We start from the raw sequence: 25,253 nt of genomic DNA, 5'->3' as shown, positions 1-25,253 counted from the left end.
AAAACATTAACATTAAAATGCCAGCATAATAAACATTGTTCTGAAAGTTTTAACCTGTACTCTGTGATGAGAAAAAAGATTTAATCAAGTAGGACAGAAAAAAATGGAAATATCATAATTCGTATTATAGGAACAGGTGGAATTTATCTGCTAACAGCAGAATTCACGAGGGCAAAGACAGATATTTAAGCATATAAACATTTAAAACCTTTCTTTGTTAGAAATACAATAGACTATTAAAATTGGGGAGATATTTACCTCTGTAAAGTAGAGTGGGTATTCATATCTATTATGATTCAGAGGGGAAAAGCATATAGGATATCAAAAGGTATTTTAGAAAAGAAGAAATACTAATTATTCTTTAAGCCAATACCAGTTACTGAATCTCATCAATAATGGAAGAAATGAAAAATAAAATAATTACATATTTTTGGAGGAAAAGGGCTTTCAAAAGGAGGAAAGTGAAGTAAGATATTATTATATAAACCATTTAAATAAGAATCAACAATTTTATGCTCTCACATTTGAGGATTATAAAATCTCACTGGGGGACATTTTGGCAATGTCTCAAAAATCTTCAAGAGCCAAGCACAGTGATGCATGCTTGGCTGTAATGATGTAATACCAGATAATCAGGATTCTGAGGCAAAAGGATCATAAGTGCAAGGCCAGACTAGGCAACTTAACAAGACCCTGTCTTCAAATAAAAGGAGTTGGAGATGTGTAATGTAGTGATAGAGCTACAGTACCAGAAGGAAAAACTAAGGCTTAGCTTTTTTTTTTTTTTGAAGGTTTTCACAGAGGAAATAATCTGATTGCCTACAAATATTTATCTATTTTGGGGGTGAGGAAGGAGTCTAGGTCATAATATCTTAACAAATATGTAAAATGGTAAACAATAAATGTTTATCATTAGGGGTTTGGATAATTGAAATATATAAGTTATATATTATGGAGTTCTTTGCCTGTATTTAAAATAATTTTATAGAACATTGACATCATAATGTTTATAATAAATGAAAAAAATGAGTTCTAAGCCAGACAATAATATGATCCTAATTTTTATCTTTCTGAACATGTATTATCGTGTTTTGTCACCTAAAAAAAATAGTAGATAACATTTTTATCAATAAATGCCATAGTGATTTCTATATGAATAATTAATCACCTACACGAAATAGGAAAATAAATTGCAACATTTACAGAAATAGTTATGTTCCAAATTGTTTTTGAATAGTTTAAAAGTAATTTTCATGAAAATAATAAGGCATTTTTTTATTTATATAGATATTCCTGATCAAGTTATAAGAGTTTTCAAAGCAGATCAGCAAAGTTGCTACATTATCATCAGTAAAGACACTACAGCTAAAGAAGTAGTTTGTCATGCTGTTCATGAATTTGGTTTGACTGGTGCATCCGACACATATTCTCTTTGTGAAGTTTCTGTTACTCCAGAGGGTGTCATAAAGCAGAGAAGACTTCCTGACCAGTTCTCCAAATTAGCTGATAGAATTCAACTCAATGGAAGGTGAATAAGCTTCTTAGTGAATGTGATTATTTGTGTGTGGGGGGGGTGTTTATGATTCCCTGTTAAAACGCGTATTTTAAGTACAAACGTCATGTTTTATTACTACCGAATTCTCTCTAAAAATTGAAAGTAGGGTTTCTCTCTTTTCTAAGCTTTTCTTATCTCTATAATTATAAAATAGAATCTTAGGATATTCTTAAGACTTCCATAAATTGGAGATAATAAAAGAGAAAACAGTTTGCTAACTTTTTAAGAACCAGCCTCACTAAAAGCAAGATGCTGGTAAATCAGAGCTGAGTGAGGCGGTGCACACCTGTAATCCTAGCAGCTCAGGAGGCTGAGTTAGGAAGATCATGAGTTCAACGCCAGCCTCACTAAAAGCAAGATGCTAAGCAACTCAGTGAGACCCTGTCTCTAAATAAAATACAAAACAGAGCTGGGTATGTAGCTCAGTGGTTGAGCAACCCTGAGTTCAACTCCCAGTAGCCCCTTCTGCAAAAAAAAAAAAAAAAAAAAAAAAAAAAAAGTTATAAAATCAGTAGTGTGTTCTAATGCTTGTTTTTTGTTTTTTACAGAAGAGGCAGCAGAATAATACAAATCTGTATCAGTATCTGAATATGCATATGTATTAATGTATAAATTTAGGGTTTTTAGATGTAGATGGACAGCATGCCTTTATTTATTTTTTATGTGGTGCTGAGGATCAAACCCAGTGCCTCACACATGCTAGGCAAGCACTCTGCCACTGAGCTACAGCCCAGCCTTAAATTTAGTTTTGAAACGCCTAGTGTAGGCAAAAGAAACCATTCATTATTCTTTTCCAAATAGTTTTACTTTTATGAATGTACAGAATTTTTAAATTTTTGTCTGAAAGTTATTGGATAATCTAGAAGATTGTTTTGGTATTATTCCTTTCTCTGATAACTTTCTCTGAAAATAATCTTTTTTAGTGACTCAGTTTTACATGTAGAACCTTGGAAACCTTAAAATGACAATCTGTCATGGTTGCCTCAAGTCTGCTTGTAGGCTATACAATTTATGGCATTAGAGATGAACAAAATAAAGGCTGGAAAAAATTTTTTCTTTGATAATAAAAAAATATATGAACATAGCTGCAGACATCTCAGTGACTGGTAACTTTGCAGGGAAGAAATTTATATCTTCAGGTTGCTATAGTTCTTTCTGTTCCTACTGCTTCCAATAATCTCTGCATCAGTAATAGTTTCACTTTGGGTTTGATGAAGATACTATGAAAGCAGCTGAACTGCATTGTCTTAGTGTCCTTTTGATTCCCTCCAAAATTACCTAGCTACCTTATTTGGTTCTGTCCTCATTTTCCACTGCCTTTTGCCTTTCAAAAGCAACATCTAGAGCTCTGGTCATAATTATTTTCATTTTACATTCTTTGTGGATTATTCCCATACTTTCTTGACTACCAATATAGCAAATGTGTCTTAGAAATATAATTTCTAAGTCTTTGTGACTTGAGTCCTTCCCACTAACCAAGGGACATACTCAAAATGAAAGCAAGATTTATGGTTGCACTTTTTCCAGATTTGTAATAATATATGTCATCCAATGTCTTTTTATTTAGTTTTCCTTAAGGGAAATCCTTTCCCTCACTGAAAACTAGGTCTTCTTCAGACATGGATTAATGGAATCACCTTAGAATGTAATAGAAATGTAGAAGCAAAGACATTCAGAGTCAGAATGAGACTTTGAACATGATCCCCAACATTAAATTGAGAGCTCCAGTGTGAAGTTAATAGGCTTCCAATTCCTTTATCTTAACTTGAATGTATCTAGCTCTGGATTCCTCCTTATAATATTCACCTAAATGAAAGTTTACAAGAAGTCACAATTTTCCAAAGTAAGTTTTAGAAATCTGTGGATATAGGGATCAATCCATAACCATTCTTACATTTTTGACTTCCCCATTTGCTGTTTCTGCCCTATATATTATTTTATCCTAGGTAGTAGCAGTGTGTTTCATGTCATTAAATTGTATTTGTGCATAATCATTTGTGGTAAACCAGTCAAATTTTCTGATTGCTTCTTCAAGCCTCAATTCCTTTCCAATTGAGTCTAAGTTAGGAAGATTGGGAAAATTTCCCTCTACCAATCATTCAACTTTGGGAAAGAAAATCCACAAATTCTTCCCATGGTTTTAAATCCCTGCTCTTTTTTTCTTCTCATATGTGACATAAATTTCTATTTCTCCACTGAGTACATCTGCTTCTTTTATTCTTCACTGTCTTCCTGAACTTGCTGCCTTTCTCAGTCTTTATCCCCATTTTTTCCTCTGCTTTTCCTATTTCTACATTTTCTGTGATAAATATGTGTATATCAATGCAACTGCTAATTCAGCTCCTAATTTATACCGTGGCTTAAACCTGATGAGATACCTAGATTACATTTCTTTTTCTTTACTTCCTACTTAATAGATATGTTACTTGAATAGATATGCATATTTTAGATCAAAATTCCATCCAAATATTTTTGTATACTACATAGTTCTTACCTTCTCCATATCCATCTACTCTCTTTTCTCTCTGATAGGCCTCACCAGATATATGAGAAACTCCCACAGTTAGATGATGCTCAGAGACCCTCTGTTAAGATTATGTCAAAAATTAGTTGCATACAAATATCATCACCACTCTTTAGAAGTCACCTAAATTTCTAATTTTAAAATTATGGGAATTAAATATAATACAAATACATTTTAAAAGTGAAATGTCCCATAGAAGAACACAAAGTATGCTTTACAGATTCAGCTTTTTTTTTTTTTCATCTGGATACTCATGGGGTAAAACCAGGATGAAAACATAATAAATGTATTCACTGACAACATACTAAAAGATGTGCATATATCCCAAAGCAACTGACCTCAGTATAAATACTCAACTCTTTATTCCCCACCAAAAAGACGAACACAGTAAAAAACTTATTTAGAACTCTTTTGAGAAATGTCTTTGATATTATATAGCTCTAAACATTTGCAACACTGGGTTGACATGCTTCTTAGTGTTAAAGTATGATACTTGGTGTGATAAGATAGTCTGAATTATATCACATAGAGTAGAAATGAAACACTGTTGTACTTCCTTCATATTGGTCCTTTGAATTTTCCAAAACCTAACTTTCAGAAAAATATTTCCTGAGTTGAAATCTAGTTCAATAAAATGAGAAAGTAAGAATGAAAATATGTTGATATTTTACCTTGACATAGTACACCCACTTTGGCTAAAGTATGCAATACTTTTCATTGAAGAAAACTAAAAAGTCTTCCAATGGAAAATGGTGGCAGCATGGATACGTACAGTGTTTACTGACTGTTTCCATATATGGAATCAGATTGACTGGTGTGTGTGAATGCATGATGAAAAAGAGGGGCTGTGGGACTCAGTAGAGAGTCAGTACAGAGAGTCTGTTACCAGATAAAACCCAGAAGTATTGGCTTTTAAAATAAGAAAATAATTCATAGAAGAAAAAGTCTAGATTAGAAACAAAAAGTCGAGGGAAGACGGCCGCTGCGTACGGGGGTTGCTGAAGTGCTGAGCGTGGTGCTCAAAGCAGCGGCTTTAATAGAGATTTCGCACAGTCTGTTAAAGCTCCTTTCACCGTTAATCTGTAGTGGACCACTTTGCCAAGGAGCGGGAAGAACAAAGAAATCGAAAAAGAGACGCTTGGCTGCTCAGAGCCGCGGGCGCTTTGCTCCCATCTGCTTCCTCTTTCGCTTCGCTCCGGGCGGAGAAGCTGAATGTGTAATCAGCAGTGGATTGTAAGTACCCGAGGCAAAGAAAGCTCAGTGTGCCCCGCCTTTTTTTTTTTTTTGAATATTTTTTATACAGGGAGAGTTTGTGGATTGGGATTGCTGGCGGGGCTGTGGTTTCTGTGCCGAAAATCCACTCCGCGGGAGCCGCCATTTGCTTTCTGCTTGCTGTCTTGATGGCTCTGTATACACTGTCCGGCAGCCGGACCTAGAGGTTGGAGCTGGGCTGCGTGCCGAGCCCTGTCCTCCGAAGGCTGGACTGCAGCCTTGAGCGTCTCTGTGGCCTGTTCGCTGCTGCACCTTCGGGCAGAGCCTGCTCTGGGGTGGTTCTGCACCCCCCTGCCAGGGGACCCGTGCTCCGGAGGAGGGGGACGGAGAGCCGCGGCGGCAGCCGCTTGGGCCCCTGGGGCCTGGCACCGGGCTGAAGAGCTGCGGAGGCCAGGGCGGCTCTGCTACGGTCGCAGACAAGCGCGGACGCTCGTCAGCGCGGCCCAGAGTTTCATTTCTAGAAATCTGGACTGGAAACAGAAGCAGCAGTTTGTATAATCCCAAGAACTTGCTTATACCAGGAAGCTGTAAGGGCAACATGAATATTACTGAGGAGATGTAACATGGTGGCAGGCACAGAGAGATCAAGTCTCTGACATCTTCAACTGCGCGGGCATAGGGAGCCGTAAACTGTCTAAATGCTGTTTGCTCAGGATCACTAGGCAATGCTGAGCTGACGTGGATCTGGGGTGTACAGGCTGGGCCCCTCAGAACACACACACCGAGCCCGAATCGGAGGCAATTAAGCTCCGGTTCGCCTGCTTCGTGTGACTCAGCACTAACGATCCCGCTGAAATAATTGGCCGGCCCTTAGGAACTTACAGAGGTAAAAGCCAACCGAGCCTTCATAGGCAGTGGCCACAGGACTGAAACGGGGATTGGGAGAGACAGTCAGGACACACCCGTTGCATTGGTCATCCGGCAAAGGAAACAAACGGTCACCATTTGCATGGGATATCACCATGGCAGAGAAATGGCGTCACGGGCGGAGGAGATAACTGCATTGAAACCAGCGCGACAGGTGTGTAATCCCCTAGCCATCTCTCTCCACACAGCGGGGAAACCTTAAGGGCCACTCCCAGCTCTCCTGTGAACGCAATAACCAGACCGAGGGAATCAGGAGTGGCGCGGGACTCGCGGCGCGGAACTCCCGGCTACCGCTCCCACCAGTGCTGACAACTGAGGTCTCTTGCACCAGCTACCGGGGGCGTGGCTACAGGAGGGCAAGCAAATTCACTGGGGGATCTCAGCCCCAAGCTCTACAAACTTAGGGTCTGAGGGAGGCAAACAGGGAGAGTGAGCCCAGGTGTTCATGAAAACAGGGCTCCCAGGAGCAGCAGACCTGGCGTGTAGCCAGTACTGTGGTGAGCGCCACAGGTGAGCACGGCCTGGCTTGAGGAAACACAAGACAAGGTCCTAGACACTCAGGATTGGAGACCCGCCCAGTCTAGGAGAAAGAGCTGCTGCACAGTGAATGGTTCCCACCTATTGAGAGGAGAAGCTTGGCCCAGTGGGCACAGCTCCACCTACTGGAAGAGAAGTTAATAGAACTCTAGGACTGCATTTATTATTATTATTATTATCATTTTTTTTTCTTTTTTTTTTTTTCTTTCTTCTTTTTCTTTCATTTTCAATTTTTATTTGTTGTTGTTCTTTAATTTTTTTTTCAATGTTTCCATTTTTTTTAATTTTTTTATTTTATTATTATTATTTTAATTTTCATTTTTTATTATCACTATTATTTTTGTTAAAATTTTTTTTTCATCTTTTCTTTCTTTCTTTATTATCTAATCTTTGTTATTCTTGTTTCTTTTGTCTTTTCATTTCTTTTCAATCTTCTTATTCCCCCTTCCTTGAATTCTACCTGCCTACTCTCATTCTCTTTAGTGACTTCTTCCCTTCCCTTCTAATATCTTTCCTCTCAAGCATCAAATAAATCTATAAGAGTAAACAGTAACTCAGCAGTCAAACAGAACAAGAAGTAACATGAGCAGCATAAAAAAGCAAGGAAGAAAAGGAGTACAAACAATGAAGGACAGCCTAAATATTCAGGAGGACCTAGAGTCAGCAGAAAAATGGTCATATAAAGAACTCAAGGAATACCTTAGACAGATGGAATGGAACCTTAAAGAAGATACAAGACAGCAAATCCAAACAGTGAAAGAACACTTTGAAAATGAATTACATAGACAGATAAAAGAAGAAGTTAAGCATCTTTATCAGGAGATTGAGATTATTAAAAAAAAACCAAACAATAATTCTAGAAATGAAGGAAATGATAAACCAAATTAAAAACTCAATTGAGAGTATCACTAACAGAGTGGAGCAAGTAGAAGCCAGAACATCAGATAATGAAGACAAAATATATCATCTTGAAAAGAGCCTAGCCAACTCAGAAAGGCTGGCTAAAAACCACGAGAAAAACATCCAAGAGATATGGGATAACATAAAGAAACCAAACCTACGAGTCATCGGGATAGAAGAAGGTACAGAGATTCAAACCAAGGGAATGAGTAACCTGCTGAAAGAAATAATTACAGAAAACTTTCCAGAAATAAAAAAGGAAACGGATATACAAATTGTAGATGCATACAGGACACCGAGCACACAAAATCACAGTAGACCAACGCCAAGACACATTGTTATGAAGATATCCAATATACAGAACAAAGAGAAAATACTAAAAGCTACAAGAGAAAGGAGGCAGATTACATTCAGGGGTAAACCAATAAGGTTAACAACGGATTTTTCATCACAGACGCTGAAAGCGAGAAGATCCTGGAACAACGTATTTCAAACACTGAAAGACAATGGATGCCAACCAAGAATTCTGTATCCAGCAAAATTAAGCTTCAGGTACGATAACGAAATAAAAATCTTTCATGATAAACAAAAGCTAAAAGAATTTGCAGCCAGAAAACCAGCATTGCAAAGCATCTTGAGCAAAACACTACACGAGGAAGAAATGAAAAACAATAACCAAAACAATCAGTGGGAAGTGCCTCTATAAAGACAGAGGGCGGGAGGAAAGCTAACCATGGAGAAACAAACTAAATAAAAAAAAAAAAAAAAGAAGATAAATAATCAAACATGGCTGGAAGTACAAACCATATATCAATAGTAACTCTAAACATTAATGGCTTAAACTCTCCAATAAAGTGACATAGGCTGGTAACATGGATTAAAAAAACAAATCCAACAATATGCTGCCTCCAGGAGACACATCTGATTGGAAAAGACATACACAGGCTGAAGGTGAAAGGTTGGGAAAAAATATACCATGCACACAGTCCTCGTAAGCAAGCAGGGGTGGCCATCCTCATATCGAATAAAATTGACTTCAAGACTAAATTAATCAAAAGGGATAAGGAAGGACATTATATACTGTTAAAAGGAACCATTCACCAACAAGACATAACAATTATCAATATTTATGCACCAAATAATGGTGCTGCGACGTTCATAAAACAAATTCTCCTCAAGTTCAAGAATCAAATAGACCACAACACAATAATTATGGGTGACTTCAACACACCTCTCTCACAATTGGACAGATCCTCCAAACAAAAGCTGAATAAAGAAACTATAGAACTCAATATCACAATCAACAACCTAGACTTAACTGACATATATAGAATATATCAACCATCATCAAGTAGATATACTTTTTTCTCAGCAGCACATGGATCCTCCTCAAAAATAGACCATATATTATGCCATAGGGCAACCCTCAGTAAATATACAGGGGTGGAGATAATACCATGCATTTTATCTGATCATAATGGAATGAAACTGGAAATCAATGATAAAAGACGGAAGGAAAAATCCTACATCACATGGAAAATGAACAATATGTTACTGAATGATCAATGGGTTACAGAAGACATAAAGGAAGAAATCAAAAAATTCTTAGAGATAAATGAAAATACAGACACAACATATCGGAATCTATGGGACACAATGAAAGCAGTTTTAAGAGGGAAATTCATCGCTTGGAGGTCATTCCTCAAAAAAAGGAAAAACCAACAAATAAATGAGCTCACACTTCATCTCAAAGCCCTAGAAAAGGAAGAGCAAAACAACAGCAAATGTAGCAGAAGGCAAGAAATAATTAAAATCAGAGCGGAAATCAATGAAATTGAAACAAAAGAAACTATTGAAAAAATTAACAAAACTAAAAGTTGGTTCTTTGAAAAAATAAATAAGATCGACAGACCCTTAGCCATGCTAACGAAGAGAAGAAGAGAGAGAACTCAAATCACTAACATACGGGATGAAAAAGGCAATATCACAACAGACACTACAGAAATACAGAAGACAATTAGAAATTATTTTGAAAACCTATATTCCAATAAAATAGAAGATAGTGAAGACATTGATAAATTCCTTAAGTCATATGATTTGCCCAGACTGAGTCAGGAGGATACTCACAACTTAAACAGACCAATAACAATAGATGAAATAGAAGAAGCAATCAAAAGACTTCCAACCAAGAAAAGCCCAGGACCGGATGGGTATACAGCGGAGTTTTACAAAACCTTTAAGGAAGAATTAATACCAATACTTTTCAAGTTATTTCAGGAAATAGAAAAAGAAGGAGCTCTGCCAAATTCATTCTATGAGGCCAACATCACCCTGATTCCGAAACCAGACAAAGACACCTCAAAGAAAGAAAACTACAGACCAATATCTCTGATGAACATAGATGCAAAAATCCTCAATAAAATTCTGGCGAATCGGATATTCTCAATGGAGAAAAATTGAAGGCATTCCCCCTAAAATCTGGAACAAGACAGGGATGCCCTCTATCACCACTTCTATTCAATATAGTTCTCGAAACACTGGCCAGAGCAATTAGACAGACGAAAGAAATTAAAGGCATCAAAATAGGAAAGGAAGAACTTAAATTATCACTATTTGCAGATGACATGATTCTATACCTAGAAGACCCAAAAGGGTCTACAAAAAAACTACTAGAACTAATAAATGAATTCAGCAAAGTGGCAGGATATAAAATCAACACGCATAAATCAAAGGCATTTCTGTATATCAGCGACAAAACTTCTGAAACGGAAATGAGGAAAAACACTCCATTCACGATATCCTCAAAAAAAATAAAATACTTGGGAATCAACCTAACAAAAGAGGTGAAAGATTTATATAATGAAAACTACAAAACCCTAAAAAGAGAAGTAGAAGAAGATCTTAGAAGATGGAAAAATATACCCTGTTCATGGATAGGCAGAACTAACATCATCAAAATGGCGATATTACCAAAAGTTCTCTATAGGTTTAATGCAATGCCAATCAAAATCCCAACGGCATTTCTTGTAGAAATGGATAAAGCAATCATGAAATTCATATGGAAAAATAAAAGACCCAGAATAGCAAAAGCAATTCTAAGCAGGAAGTGCGAATCAGGCGGTATAGCGATACCAGACTTCAAACTATACTACAGAGCAATAGTAACAAAAACAGCATGGTACTGGTACCAAAACAGGATGGTGGACCAATGGTACAGAATAGAGGACACAGAGACTAATCCACAAAGCTACAACTATCTTATATTTGATAAAGGAGCTAAAAGCATGCAATGGAGGGAGGATAGCATCTTCAACAAATGGTGCTGGGAAAACTGGAAATCCATATGCAACAAAATGAAACTGAATCCCCTCCTCTCGCCATGCACAAAAGTTAACTCAAAGTGGATCAAAGAGCTAGATATCAAATCAGAGACTCTGCGTCTGATAGAGGAAAAAGTTGGCTCCGATCTACATATTGTAGGGGCGGGCTCCAAATTCCTTAATAGGACACCCATAGCACAAAAGTTGATAACAAAAATCAACAAATGGGACTTACTTAAACTGAAAAGTTTTCTCTCAGCAAGAGAAACAATAAAAGAGGTAAATAGGGAGCCTACATCATGGGAACAAATTTTTACTCCTCACACTTCAGATAGAGCCCTAATATCCAGAGTATACAAAGAACTCAAAAAATTAAACAATAAGAAAACAAATAACCCAATCAACAAATGGGCCAAAGACCTGAACAGACACTTCTCAGAGGAGGACATACAATCAGTCAACAAGTACATGAAAAAATGCTCACCATCTCTAGCAGTCAGAGAAATGCAAATCAAAACCACCCTAAGATACCATCTCACTCCAGTAAGATTGGCAGCCATTATGAAGTCAAACAACAACAAGTGCTGGAGAGGATGTGGGGAAAAGGGTACTCTTGTACATTGCTGGTGGGACTGCAAACTGGTGCGGCCAATCTGGAAAACAGTATGGAGACTCCTGGGAAAGCTGGGAATGGAACCACCATTTGACCCAGCTATTGCCCTTCTTGGACTTTTCCCAGAAGACCTTAAAAGAGCGTACTACAGAGATACTGCTACATCGATGTTCATAGCAGCACAATTCACAATTGCTAGACTGTGGAACCAACCCAGATGCCCTTCAATAGATGAATGGATAAAAAAAATGTGGCATTTATACACCATGGAGTATTACGCAGCACTAAAAAATGACAAAATCATAGAATTTGCAGGGAAATGGATGGCACTAGAGCAGATTATGCTTAGTGAAGCTAGCCAATCCCTAAAAAACAAATACCAAATGTCTTCTTTGATATAATGAGAGCAACTAAGAACAGAGCAGGGAGGAAGAGCAGGAAGAAAAGTTTAACATTAAACAGATACATGAGGTGGGATGGAAAGGGAGAGAAAAGGGAAATTGCATGGTAATGGAGGGAGACCCTCATTGTTATACAAAATTACATACAAGAGGTTGTGAGGGGAATGGGAAAATAAACAAGGAGAGATATGAATTACAGTGGATGGGGTAGAGAGAGAAGATGGGAGGGGAGGGAGGGGGGATGGTAGAGGATAGGAAAGGTAGCAGAATACAACAGTTACTAATAGGGCATTATGTAAAAATGTGGATGTGTAACCGATGTGATTCTGCAATCTGTATTTGGGGTAAAATTGGGAGTTCATAACCAACTGGAATCTAATGTATGAAATATGATATGTCAAGAGCTTTATAATGTTTTGAACAACCAATAAAAAAAATTAAAAAAAAAACATAAAAGAAAAAAAAAGTCAATCTACCCTCCTGTAAAAAGTGATGTATGTTTTTACAGTGGGCTTCAGATTAATATTTTGTGGCAGAAGCATCAATCTGATTAAGCTGAATGAATAAGCAATGATGCAGAAGCAGCAAATTTCTGCATACAGATGGTGTATTAGATTGAATCTGGGATAATGGTAATGAGTGTATTTATTTTTATATAAGATTTGCTGCTATATTTATGAACATTGACATTTCTCTATTCAGCTTTATATTCTGAGGTTCTTTTTGTTTTTAATGATTTAATATTTACTTAGAAAACTTTCTTCTACTATTATCCCAGGATGTGACTGACCAATAAATATTTGTAGGTATGCAAAAAAAAAAAAAGAAAAAGTCTACAGCTGTGCCAGGGAAAACTTGATGAGTGAAAGATAAGAAGATCCCCTGTAGTGGACTCAGAAGAATTTCACCAAACCAATTAGTAAGTGGAAAAAAGAAGTGGACCATGAACTTGCATGTTGGTCAAGTTCAGTGGGGATTTGACACTGAGACCTAACCATTGCCCAGGCACATTACACAGAGAAAGCAATACAACAAAAGGACCCACACATAAAAGTGGAAGAGAAATCCATCTAAATGCATGCAAAACTTCAGTCTATTAACAGACTACATGAGAAAACAAGGTAATAAGACATCTCCAAAATTTCATAATTCCCTGATGCATCCAAGGACTCTTTTTTCTAACATCCACTAAAGTGTTAGGATAAAATGCTTAGTAATATTTATTAATATCCTACATGAAAAGAAAATAAACTGGAAAATTACTGTTTGTACACAAAGGTCCCTTTCTAGAAGGTTTCTATTTGATCAAAAGGCCTATTGTCTGCCTCAACATAGACAATGATTTCAAGGGATAATGGAAGCTTTAACCTTAGCATTAATGACTGGTAATGTGAAATTAAAATTTTGAGCTATAGGGAATTTTTTACAACTGTTCTTTAATATTAATTATATCAGTGGCAAACACAGTTACATATGTTCATAATTTCAACTAGTTATTCATAAGTCTCATAGTTAATGTTTTCATCATGTAATAAGGTTATACAAATGAAAACACAAACAATATTCAGAAAAAGTTGACTCAATTACTAGGATAAAATTCATTTATAGGTTGCCATGATTTCCAATGTTATTTTCAGATTCATGCCCAATTAGATTGTACTAGACCTAAATATTAATTTATGATGTTTAGATTTCTAAAGAGTTTTCCAAAAGGTCATTTCATTTGACCTAATTTACATTCTGAATGCAAGAAAAACAGGATGAAATCAAGAATTCAAATTCACATGTTTACATACCTGTGGCGGATTATTTTCAGTGCCAAAAAGGCTTTCTTCCTCTTCCTCTGATGCTACATCTAACAGTTTAACTTCTGAAACATGGACAGGTTTACTTAAGTTACTTAGGACTCCTAGAAAGTCTGACAGTCTATCAAATTAAAAATTAATAAGTTTTATTTTAGATGATCAATTATTTTTTAAACTACTTTGTTGTGTGTGTGTGTGTGTGTGTGTGTGTGTTCATATCTTGTAGTTTTATTCAGGGAGTTTTACCACCTTGGCAATCACTCTATCAATGAGTGGTATACCCACACCTATTGTACTTGGAGATTGGGTCACTCTAAAGTGTTCAGGGTGTCCTGAATCATGCCATTCACCCAACTCAGCCTCCTAAGAAGCTGTATTTAGGTGGAACCAACTGTATCCAGCAAATATTTACTACTTTTTGGAATGCTTTTATTAAACCAAAACTTCAAAACTAATCCGGGAAAAACTAGATGTCAACAGGTTTAATGCATAACTCAAAGAATTATCAACTCCAGATAAATTAAAAGTTCCCAGAAATACTTTAAAAAGCAGCAAAATATCAAAATTCACAGTTTGCTATTTTCTCCTCATAATAATAACTTTTCAACAACCACTCTTCATCAATATTGTTTTCTTAATGACTGATACTTTTCACACCTTTGCCAATGAATACCTTTATATCTAAAATGTTTTTTCCACTATTCTGACAAATTGGATTTTCTTCTTTTAGAAGTTAATCTATTTGTTCAGTCCTTTAGGACTATGGCTATTCTTCCTGATACAAAGTGTTTTCCCCTGCCTTGGGGCTACCTTAGCAATCCAACAACTATTCTACTTAGGACATACAAATTGACCTGTGCAATTACCTATATAAATCTAATCCATTTGCTCCTAGATTATTGGGGATGTTTTTATATCACCTTGGTGTCAACAGTCTTATCTATTTGAACTCATAACTAATAAGTTCTTGGTAAGAAGTAGTGGAAGAAAAAGGTGGCTTTTCTGGAGGTTGGGTTGAAGAGAGACTTAAGGAGTGAGATTATCAACCAGAGGCAGGAAATGGTAAGAATATAGAAGGTTTAAATGGGTCAGTATTTGTATGACCACATAGGGATGGGTGAGGAGTAATGACAGAGGACAGCACAGGCAGGGGAAGGGATAAAGATACACAGTTGAGCAGAATTTTTATCATAGTAGATTCCCAAGAAATTTAGGATGGTTGGACATCCACATTCTAAAGAAGGTCGTATATCTAACTAGACCAATCTCAATGCTGTGGGCAGGTAGACATGAAGGGTCTGTGCATGAATAGAGATGATTTCAAGGGATAATGGAAGCTTTAACCTTAGCATTAATGACTGGTAATGTGAAATTAAATTAACGAGAAGGCAACAGTGTAGTGTGAAGTTCATGCAGGCATGAATGAAGGGAATGTTTCCAAAAATACAGAGAATAGAAAAGTTTCAGTATCCTGTGTAGAATGAAGTTTAATAAAATGAACAAAGTTTAAAAAGCTGGGGCAGCTGAAATGCATTCTCTCAGTTTCCTTTTCATTACAGTCAAAGTTACCTAGCTTATTTCCCCTTCCCTTTAGATTTTCAAAAAGAATTTTCTAGAGTTTGGTCTTGAGTCATTTCCTTTTACATTCTTGGTTTGTATTATTCCTACTACTATTTCTTTCCCATTCAGCAACTGTATCTTAAAATATACATATCAAGATTTAACCCAGCAGTGCTATATGACTAAGCCTCATCCTTAGCACTATTTATTTATCTATTTTTGAGACAAGTTCTTGCTAAATTGCTATGGCTTCACTAATTTGCTGAGGCTGGCCTTCAACTTGCAATCCTCCTGCATCAGCTTCTGGATTCATTGGGATTATAGGTGTGTCCCCATACACGGATGGAAATATAATTGTTATAACTTCCTCTTTTTTTCCTTTTCCTTTGCCCAGAGACATGCTGGGAATAATAACTACATTTATGCTTTCACTGTATCTTGTTATATCTGAACTAACATGCAGTGGCTCTTCATTTTAGACTTCCTAAAGGATAGGTCATTCCCTTGCAACTCAGAATGTAGTGTGTGGGTAAAGAACATTGGAACCATCTTTAAATGTTTTAGAAATGTAAGCAAAGACCTGTTGAGTGAGAATGTGCATTTTGAATATGGTCCCCAACATATGATTTGCTAGAATTTGAGCATTCTTGGGTGTAATTAATCTTCTACCAATTCCTCTAACTTAACTTGCCTCTTTGAAATCCTCCTATTTTGTTCCCCAAATTGTAGGTGTATTAGCATTCATAATCTTTCCAATGAACATCTTATCAGGTTATACTTTGCTGATCATTTCATGATATATCCCACCCTTTGTATTTCCAGAGTATATTATTCTTTACCATAATTACTTTCCTAGGAAGTAACTATGGCATACATTTACTTATGGCAAACCAAATGTAGCTCTTAATGATCTGGCATTCATTCCTTCATTACTTTCCAATATTGATTAAGAAAACAGCTGTTGGAAAATTTTACTGTATCTCTCAAAACAGTTTTGGTACTAAAAACTCACAAATTTTTCTAATGCTCTGCTCTTCTACTTTCTAATGTTTAATCTGAATTTACCTACCTTCACAATGTGCACTTACTTCTTTTTCGTTTTCTTTTTTGTTGTTGTCTGTGATCTTCAACTTTCTTATTCTTCATGCTCTCTTCTCCCCACCCCTTCTTTATTTCCAAACTATCCTCTGATCTAAACAGGTCTCGAAATGGAATTCAACTCCACTAGAGACACTTTATATTTAATCTGTTGCAAAAACTTAATAACATATACTACGTATTACCATTTCACTTTTTTTCTTACTACATACTTATTAAGTTCATTTCTTCAACTAATTGAATCTATTAGTGTCCATATTTTAAATGAAGATCATAGCCAATGTTATTTTACAGTACATGGTTCTTACCTTCTATATGTCTAGTTATACCCCAGTCTGCTCTTTGATATGCATCATCAGATAAAAGACCAGTGCATTTCTGAGGAGGACTCAGAGACATATCCTGGCAAAAAGAATATCAATAATGAGTTGCATAAAGATTTCCTAATAACTAAGGTGACACCCAATTTTCCAGTTTGAAATACATTAGATTTAAAAAATAGAGAATTACACATTGAAAACTGACACATTTTATACCATAAGCTCATATATCCTCTGCAAATAGGGAAAATTTTACCTTCCTTTGGCTACTGAGCTTTTTTCAGGTTGAAATACATTAGATTTAAAAAATAGAGAATTACACATTGAAAACTGACACATTTTATACCATAAGCTCATATATCCTCTGCAAATAGGGAAAATTTTTCCACCCACTTCCTTTGCTCTATCAGTACATAACTAAAAGTTATACATAATTTTAGTACATAATTTTTCGTTGTAGATGGACATAATACTTTCATTTTATTTATTTATTTTTTTATGTGGTGCTGTGGATCAAATGCAGTGCCTCATATGTGCTAGGCAAGTGCTTCAGGACTGCATAACCATCCCAGCCCTCTCATTCTGTCTTATCTTCTGGTAACAACCAAATTCTATTGTTCTCACTCCCTCTCTCCCAATACCTTTGTTCTTCAATTTTCCTTATCTTCTTCTAAACATTACTGCCAAATATCTTCTGCACTCTCTCTTTTCACTTTCTTATAAATCTTAACTAACTTTGTAAGACATTTCTTTTTTTCTACTTAATTGCATTTTTAACATTGTAGCTCCTGCCCCCCCCCACCTTTAATGCTAATACAATCATTAGTATTGTAGGTTATATGACTGACACCTGCTATTGGCTTTAAAGCCACAGCTAGTTCATGGATATTTTTTATAATTTGACAATTGCTAAATTCACTACTCCTCTTTATGGCTACATTAATGTTGAGACATCAGAGCAGGATCTAGGTATTAATGTTAACTCTGTGGTATATTATTTGGAACAGTTATCACTACTGTTTCTTTGAACCCTATTCTGTGATGTGTTGAGAAGCCACAGGGACACTAAGAATTCACAGGTTAAAAAATGTACTGCTGAACTAAACATTCCCTGACATTACTTTAACCCAAAGAAGTGAGGAGATAAATCCCCTGAACTATCAACAAGAATCCAAGGAGGAACAAAAGAGAGGAAAATCGGGGCCCATGCACATAAGTTTGTCAAAGTAAACAAAGTACCATGTATAATTATAAAACTATAATAATGATTTTAAAAGAAAGAAAATTGCCCATTTCTAAATTCTAAAATTTAATCCCATTTCAAAGATTTTTATAGTTTGTTATACAATCCAAATTATTTTTAATTGATAAAAATACCAAGAAAAGTATGAATTCTTTATAAAAATATACTATAATACAAGAGTTGTATATTTATTTATTGAGGAAAATAGATCATCTGAGCGAATGCTACATTTTGCCAGCCGCAAACTAGAGAACACTCATCTATGCTATTAGGAGGCACTCTCTGTCCACCCACCACACAGTAACATGGCTCAAAGGGGACCTCATTTGGTTCTTAAAAGAAGCTTGGATTCCAGATTTCTGCATCAGTCATCTTAATTTTAAATATGGACACAATGCTTAGATGTAAATTAAATAAATTCATGAGATAAAAATGATGAAGAAGATGGACAGAAATTTCAACAACTATTACTATTCTGATCAATAAAACCCTGCTTAAAAATCCACATTTGTTGAAAAATGTCACACTTAAAACAAACATATTTTAAATATTTTGGAAATAATCATCTTTGGTGTATACCATAGTTCTGGCTTCTATATTTGCATTGAGTGAAAGCAGTTTTTCTGCTAGTGATGTTTTCTTCAGAGAAAGAGCAAAGTGAAGAGGAGTTTCATTTTGGTTGTTGTGAGCATTTGGATCAGCACCATTTTCTAGAAGGATAGTTGCACATTTCTCTTCCAGGTATTGTAGGGCTTGTTGGGTTTATACCAAGAAATAAACTGTAAATTTTGACAATCCAAGAAAAACATTTCGTATGTTTTACTAATTAATCATATTAAATATAATTAATCAATTTTTCTTCTAAGCATTTCTATCATTTTTTTTTCTGCAGATATCCTTGGCTACATCTACCTTCATCAATGGTGTGTTGCCATCACAGTCACAGAGGTAAACATTACATTTTTTCTTCACTAAAAAAGCCACCAATTCTGGGTGGCCAAAGGCACAGGCATAATGTAGAGCAGTACTATGAAGGCAAGAGGCTTTGTTAGAAGTTCATAAAGCATCCTCTCAAAATACATGATTATTTATTCAATTATCAACATTAAATAGTATGCAAGTCCTCTACTATTTTCTAAAGAAAGAACAATATTTACTAGCTGTTAGTACACACTAAGTTAATAAATGAGCAGCCTATTCTGTTGATTTTTTCTTTTGTCTTTTTTGGATACTGCTAGGGACTGAAGCCAGGAGCACTCAATCCGGGAGCAATATCCTAAGCCCATTTTTATTATTATGATTTTTTTTTAAAATTTTGAGGCAGAGTCTCCATAAGTTGCCCAGGCAATCATTGAACTTGCAATGCTTCTGCTTCATTCTCCCAAGTATCTAGAAATATAGGCATGAGCTACTGGGTCTGGTCCCATTGATCTTTTATTATTTATTTATTTATTTATTTGGTGCTGGCATAGAAACCAGGACCTGGAGCCTCCTAGATAAAGTCTCTATCATGGAGCTATATTTCATCCCAGAGTGTCCTACTTGCCTAGAAAGAGCATAGACCTTGAATTTAGCTCAACATTTGCTTGAATTCTACTTTAACCTTTGTGACATGCTATTTAGTTCCCCTATCCATCAATTTTATCTCCAATAAAATACTGATTAAAATTAGTAGTTACCTACTGGGATGATAGCGTGATGCTTAAAATTAAAATCTATGTAAAATGTTTGAACAGTTTCTAGCACAATCAACAGCTCAATAATTGTTGGCTATTGTAATTATTACCATTACTACAAATCAACAGAGTATTTCACTTAATGAAGAAGTACTATTATAGTGATTTAACAAATATCTTGTAGGGACTATGTATTTCAATGACTCTTAGATGCTCTTTTTTTCTATCATTTTGACATCACTGACATTGGAAAGCCACTATATGTATAATGGCAGCATTCAATTTTCTTATTCATACATGAAATAAAGGACCATCACACAGCATCTTACCTTAAGTGAAATGTGATACACACAAGAGGTCTACAGTGGTTATAGTCATATGAGTGGCATTTAAATTAATTTTAGTTGTTAAAAATACTATAGGTAAGGAGAGATGAATGATAAAACAATAATAAAAGACCAAATTAAAACCATAGTAATCCTTGCTTTTCTTTTTTTAAAGTAATTTAAAGCTAAAGGAAATGTAGGACTCAAATGAATTAGCATGGCTCAATCTATTCAATATTTAGATTTACAGGATATACATAAATCAGGTATTTCCAATGTTCAGTTTTTAACACTGTCTTAACTTTTAAAATGGGCAGTTTATAATTTCCTACCACCAGAGTGCTTCTGTTTGAAATGGAAGAGGAAAAGTTTTACTTGAAATTGAGTCCTATCTCTGAAGTTTTAAATTTCTGATCAATCAAACATAAAGCTTTTAAGGAAGAGTCTTAAGAGTCATTATGTCAATTACATCCAGGTATTCAGAGTATGGGTATAAATGAATAAAATAAAAGAACAGATAAGTATACTTGAGTTCAGTTTTTTAAAGCAAAAATTATGAAGGAAAGCAATAATTTGGCAGTAGTAATAATCTTTATTACTTGTTCTCTTTCTTATCAGCATGCCACTAAAACAGAATTAGTAACCTATAATTGCATGTATGTATTAAAACATATCTATAAGAAATGTAATAATATCTGTAAGCACAGATGAAAAGTTCCCCTTTGCTTCTACATAGAAATGTACTAGAAGAAAACACAAATGCCTCTTTATACATTTTATATTGGCAAGAACTTTCCTAAGAAAGAAAGAACTGAAAAGAAGACTTCCTTTTTTTCCTACCTCTTTTAAAAATCTTTTATTTATTTATTTATTTAATTCTGGTGCTGCGGATTGAATGCATGGCCTTGAGTTTGCTAAAGCCAAAATGACTTATATTTGACAAAGTACTCTTTTTCCAGATGCTCAAGAAACATATGAACATAGGAAAAAAATATTTGTGCTTCTGGTAAGAGAAGGAATTTAATTTAACAAGAAATGAAATATATTTCAGAGCTACAAAATTTTGAGGATGCAGAGAAGTTGTACTTACTCTGCAGCTTAAGGTTCAGCTACTTAAGACTCACTCCTCAAATAAATGATTTGATGGTAAGTTCTGTGCAACATTTAGAAAGTATATGTTTCTACCCACCTATTCTAGTATACTAAATATACTTTCAGTTATTTTCATGTTTTGTATTTTATCCTGATGTACTCACTTATATTTTGGCTGTTGGCAAAGAAGTAATTCATAAAAGTTTACAATGTATTTTGATACCCAGATTGGCAAGACTTTGTCTACTACATAAACATTTTTGTAGTGTGTCATGATCTTAAATACTGCATGCAGGTGGGACTCAAAAATGTTATAACCCTGATATTTTAATTAATTTTTTACTTTAAAATTTTTGTGAAATTGGTAACCATAGAAAGAGCTCACACATTGCAGACAATGAATATTCCTTTTCACAAACACTGTCACCAGGGCACAGACCTACTATGGATAGCCTTTGTCCCTTGAGAACAAGGCAGAGCAAGGGACATTAGGGGAGAAGCAGGCAGCTTGTGCAGCCTGGGAACCTTCTGTTTGCTGCTTTCTTGTTCTTCTGACTGAAGGCCTGCACTGCCTGATCCTGTGGACCAATGCTCTGCTCTCTCTGTTTAAATAAACAAATAAACACTAAGAGATAACTACAGAAAGTATATTGGAACAGGGGAATCAACAATTTTGTGCAGAAAGCTTTGGGCACATTTTTTTTTTTTTTAAGTGTAATCTGCCTGAAGTGTACAAAATTAGAAAAGCAACATGTGTTTGATGCTTGGAAAGTGGGAAAGCTGCCAGTGAACTCTATTGTCTGCTCTCTTGAAAAGTAACTTAACTGAATGGAATATTTGCAAAAAATTCAGGGCTATTCAACAAGCCTTGTTATGAAGTTGGTTGGCTAATGAAGATGACATCAAGTTATCCTTTAGAATTTGATGAACTAGTGAGTTAAGCATGTGAGAAACAAATAATATCTAGTGAGGAGTGAAAGTGTTCCTCCTAAATGTACTAGTGTGAATTAAGGTTAAAAAACAAAAGAACAACAACAAACGTGGAGCCATGTTCTTAATTCAAACAGTTCTAATAAAGGTTCCTCAGTAGACAACAGGTAGTGGGTTATATTTGAAGAATTTTTTTAGCCCTCTTGTTGCTATATTATGAGTAATATTTTTTTCTCATTATGTACTTTTCTGCAATGTATGTGACCTATTGTGAAAGTGTGTACATTAACAATAAACTGCTGTATGTACTTAATCGTTAAACAATTAGTTTGACAATTTGGAATTATATGACCCTGGGAAACCAGCTACAGATTTGTTTTTGTTTTACAACTCATTAAGTCTGCCTGGGTGCTAGACCTCCAAGGTTTGCAGGTGCCTGGTACAGAAGCTCCATGGGGGTATGAAAGTCAAGTATCCTGTTGAAAGAAGGGTCGTTCTCCCTCCTGCTCTGCCCCCATGGGCACAGCTTCAATAGTGAAGACCCATTACCCTGCTTCCCCCAGTTGGCCCCTTGTCCTTCAGCCCCTGACTTCCCAGATCCCATACCTGTTCTTTCTGTCCGTGTCATCAACGTGACTTCCACGAGCTAGGAAATATTTCACTCGAGGTAAGTCACCATTTCTGACAGCCTCCTGAAATTTGTAAATCTTATTTTCCAAGTGGTAGGCAACAATGTTCCTCAATTTTCCTCCAGGCCGAGGTCATTGTGAGACATTGGATACTGGCTCCCCTTGGGGGATTCCTCTGCCTCCAACTCGGATTCTTTGAACTAAAGAGTAGCTGAACTAAATCGCTGTAAAGCTCCCAAAAGTATAGCCGCTGCAAGATTAGTATCTCTCCATGGAAAAATAGCCGTTGCCAGGCAACATCCATAAACAGAACTGTTTATGGGGGGCATGGCCTCTTGTTGGATAGAATCAGCTAGGCCAGCAGTGATTGGCTCCTGGCAGACTCACCACCTACTAGTCAGCTATTGGCTCTTCTGTCCAGTAGTAGATGGAAGTGTAGGATATGCAGTATTATAGGTGGCGCTAGAGGGGAAGTAAAAGTGGTTGCCTCAGGCCCAATACATCCCAATATTGGTGGGGGAAGGAAAGTCTCACCTTGACATCACAGCTTGCTGCTGCTGCTGCGTAGCAGCAGCAGAGATAGAGCTGGATGAAATTTAAGCCTCATGGTGCCAAAACAAAACTTACTGAGCATGGTGCAAGGAGAAGACCTACCTGAGCTTATGGAAGGACAATCTGTGGCATGTAGATTAACTTCCTCCAAGGCCACCTTGCTGCACTCAACATTCATGGCAGGCCACCTGGAGTCCCCAAGACCCAGGGGCCAGTCTGCAGTTTAGAGAGGGTAGAGTGATGTTTGGGCTCACTCTCTTTGGGGGTATGCTCTGGCAAAGCTCTTCTTTGGAGTCCCTGGGTTCTAGCGTCCTAGGCAGCCCAAAGTCATGGCTTGAGATTTTCCACCATGTTGCATGCCCTGTAGTATGCCAGGAAGTACCCTGCCTGAGCTGGAGCACACACCCACAGGCTAAGAATGAGATTCTGACAGTTCAGCTGTCCCTGTGTTACTGGAGATACCCCCTCCAAGACAGCTGCCCTTTCCAAGCTGTAGTTGTTTACCTCCATGAAGGATGAGGACACTGGGATGAGGCTCCAGGTGATGGCTCAAAGTCTGAACTTGTCCAGGGCACCTGCTCTGCAGCCTTCCAGACACCAGAGGCTGACGACTGGGTAGATCAGAACATCAGGATGCTGAATGCCTGGTCTCCAAGAAAACTAGCTTAACACAGTCTCCTCAAATATATATATCCCTCCCACATCCACCTGGTTCCTAGCATGGCTCTAGGGGAATTTAGCACATGCAGTAACAGAGACACAAACTTTTGAGGAAAAGCCAGTAAATTCGCCAGATATAATAAAAAGCATTTCTGCTTGCCCCCTGCCCCTTCCCTTTGGACTAGCTTTCTTTATATGCTTTCTTTTCTTCAATTAAATTTCCCATTTTAAATCTGTAATCAGTCCATGATTTATTGTGGATCATGGTGGCAAGGTGTAAAGCTTAGGAAAGACTTTTTTTCCCACTAATATTTATTTATTTATGAGGGAGGAAGATGGAGGGCTAGAGGGAGGCAACATCCTGGATCGCTCTGTGATCCAGATCTCACCTAGTCAGAATACTGCATCTCTGAGAGTGTTAGAAGACCCCTACACACCTGCTCTCTGCAGAAATCACCAGCACTGTGACCCTGCACAGGGTTCTGGACCTCAGTTTTAGAGCAGGACACCCAGCATTTGAGCAGGACCCAAAGCCCAAAGTTCTAGCCAAAGCAGGGTTCATGAGCACCTTAACAGAATCACCTATGAACACATCTGCAGATCTCCAAGACTTTGCTCTACTCCCATGCTGGTCACTCAGCTGCTACCCACCCACAGCACAATGCCATCGTCCAGCTTCCCCCACCTCACCAGACACCCTGGCACTGAAAGAAGACTGCCTCCATCTTGGCTCAACAGTCTCACCATATTAGGTGGGGGAAGCTCCCAGATCAGATCTTCAGCAGCCAGGTACCAAAATCCCAACCTTCCCCCCTCTTCAGCATTGTTAACCCAACACAGTAGCTGCCCAACACAGGTGTGCAGTGTGACCAGGGAGCTTCCCACGGGAGCCCCTGTGTGAGAGGTTCCTCAATTGAGAACTGCTAAGGGAGAAAGGACGAAAGTTTGGAGCCTAACAGAGAGACCAGGAACTGGGGAATCTCCAGGCAAGATACGGAGATAGTACCAGGTGCTCAAGTCATAGAAGTCACCCCCCAAAAGAGATTCATGAGGTGCAGTCTCCCTGCAGGGACTGGCAGGTGCTATGCCCTGCTTCCAGAATCACTGCACCAGGACCAATCTTTTCACCCTGGTTACCTCCACCCTCCTGAGGGCAGAGACATCAGCTTACAACAGACAACACCTTCTATTGGATGAGAAGAGAAGCAGGAAAGATACAGATCTCTAAAACTAGCAACAACCTCAGTTTCTTCCTTTGAGATATTTTCCCCTCTTCTACTCCTCTATTCTCCAGCCCTCACATCTGCAACATATGTGAAAACAAGAACTTTGCATGAAATAGGACTTAGAGGACTGAGTCATCTGAATAATAT

At 37.0% G+C, this 25,253-nt stretch overlaps 1 protein-coding gene across 1 annotated transcript in view; it reads left to right on the top strand.

Moving 5' to 3' along the window:
* The window catches only part of LOC124076640 (rap guanine nucleotide exchange factor 6-like), a 54,305-nt gene extending 31,942 nt beyond the window's left edge, over positions 1 to 22,363 (top strand). Inside the window, 4 exon segments of the mRNA XM_058572337.1 lie at positions 1,288 to 1,528; positions 5,166 to 5,312; positions 18,908 to 18,963; positions 20,977 to 22,363. Of these exon segments, the coding sequence (XP_058428320.1) occupies positions 1,288 to 1,528; positions 5,166 to 5,312; positions 18,908 to 18,963; positions 20,977 to 21,041 (509 nt within the window). The 3' untranslated portion in view covers positions 21,042 to 22,363.
* Positions 22,364 to 25,253: the final 2,890 nt, after the last annotated feature.

Source organism: Marmota monax, unplaced genomic scaffold (assembly GCF_021218885.2).
Source record: "Marmota monax isolate L192 unplaced genomic scaffold, Marmota_monax_Labrador192_F-V1.1 WCK01_AAM20220418_F8-fsc00553, whole genome shotgun sequence".
Taxonomy (NCBI): domain Eukaryota; kingdom Metazoa; phylum Chordata; class Mammalia; order Rodentia; family Sciuridae; genus Marmota; species Marmota monax.
Note: the sequence above shows the minus strand (reverse complement) of the source record. Positions and strands in the feature narration are given on the sequence as shown.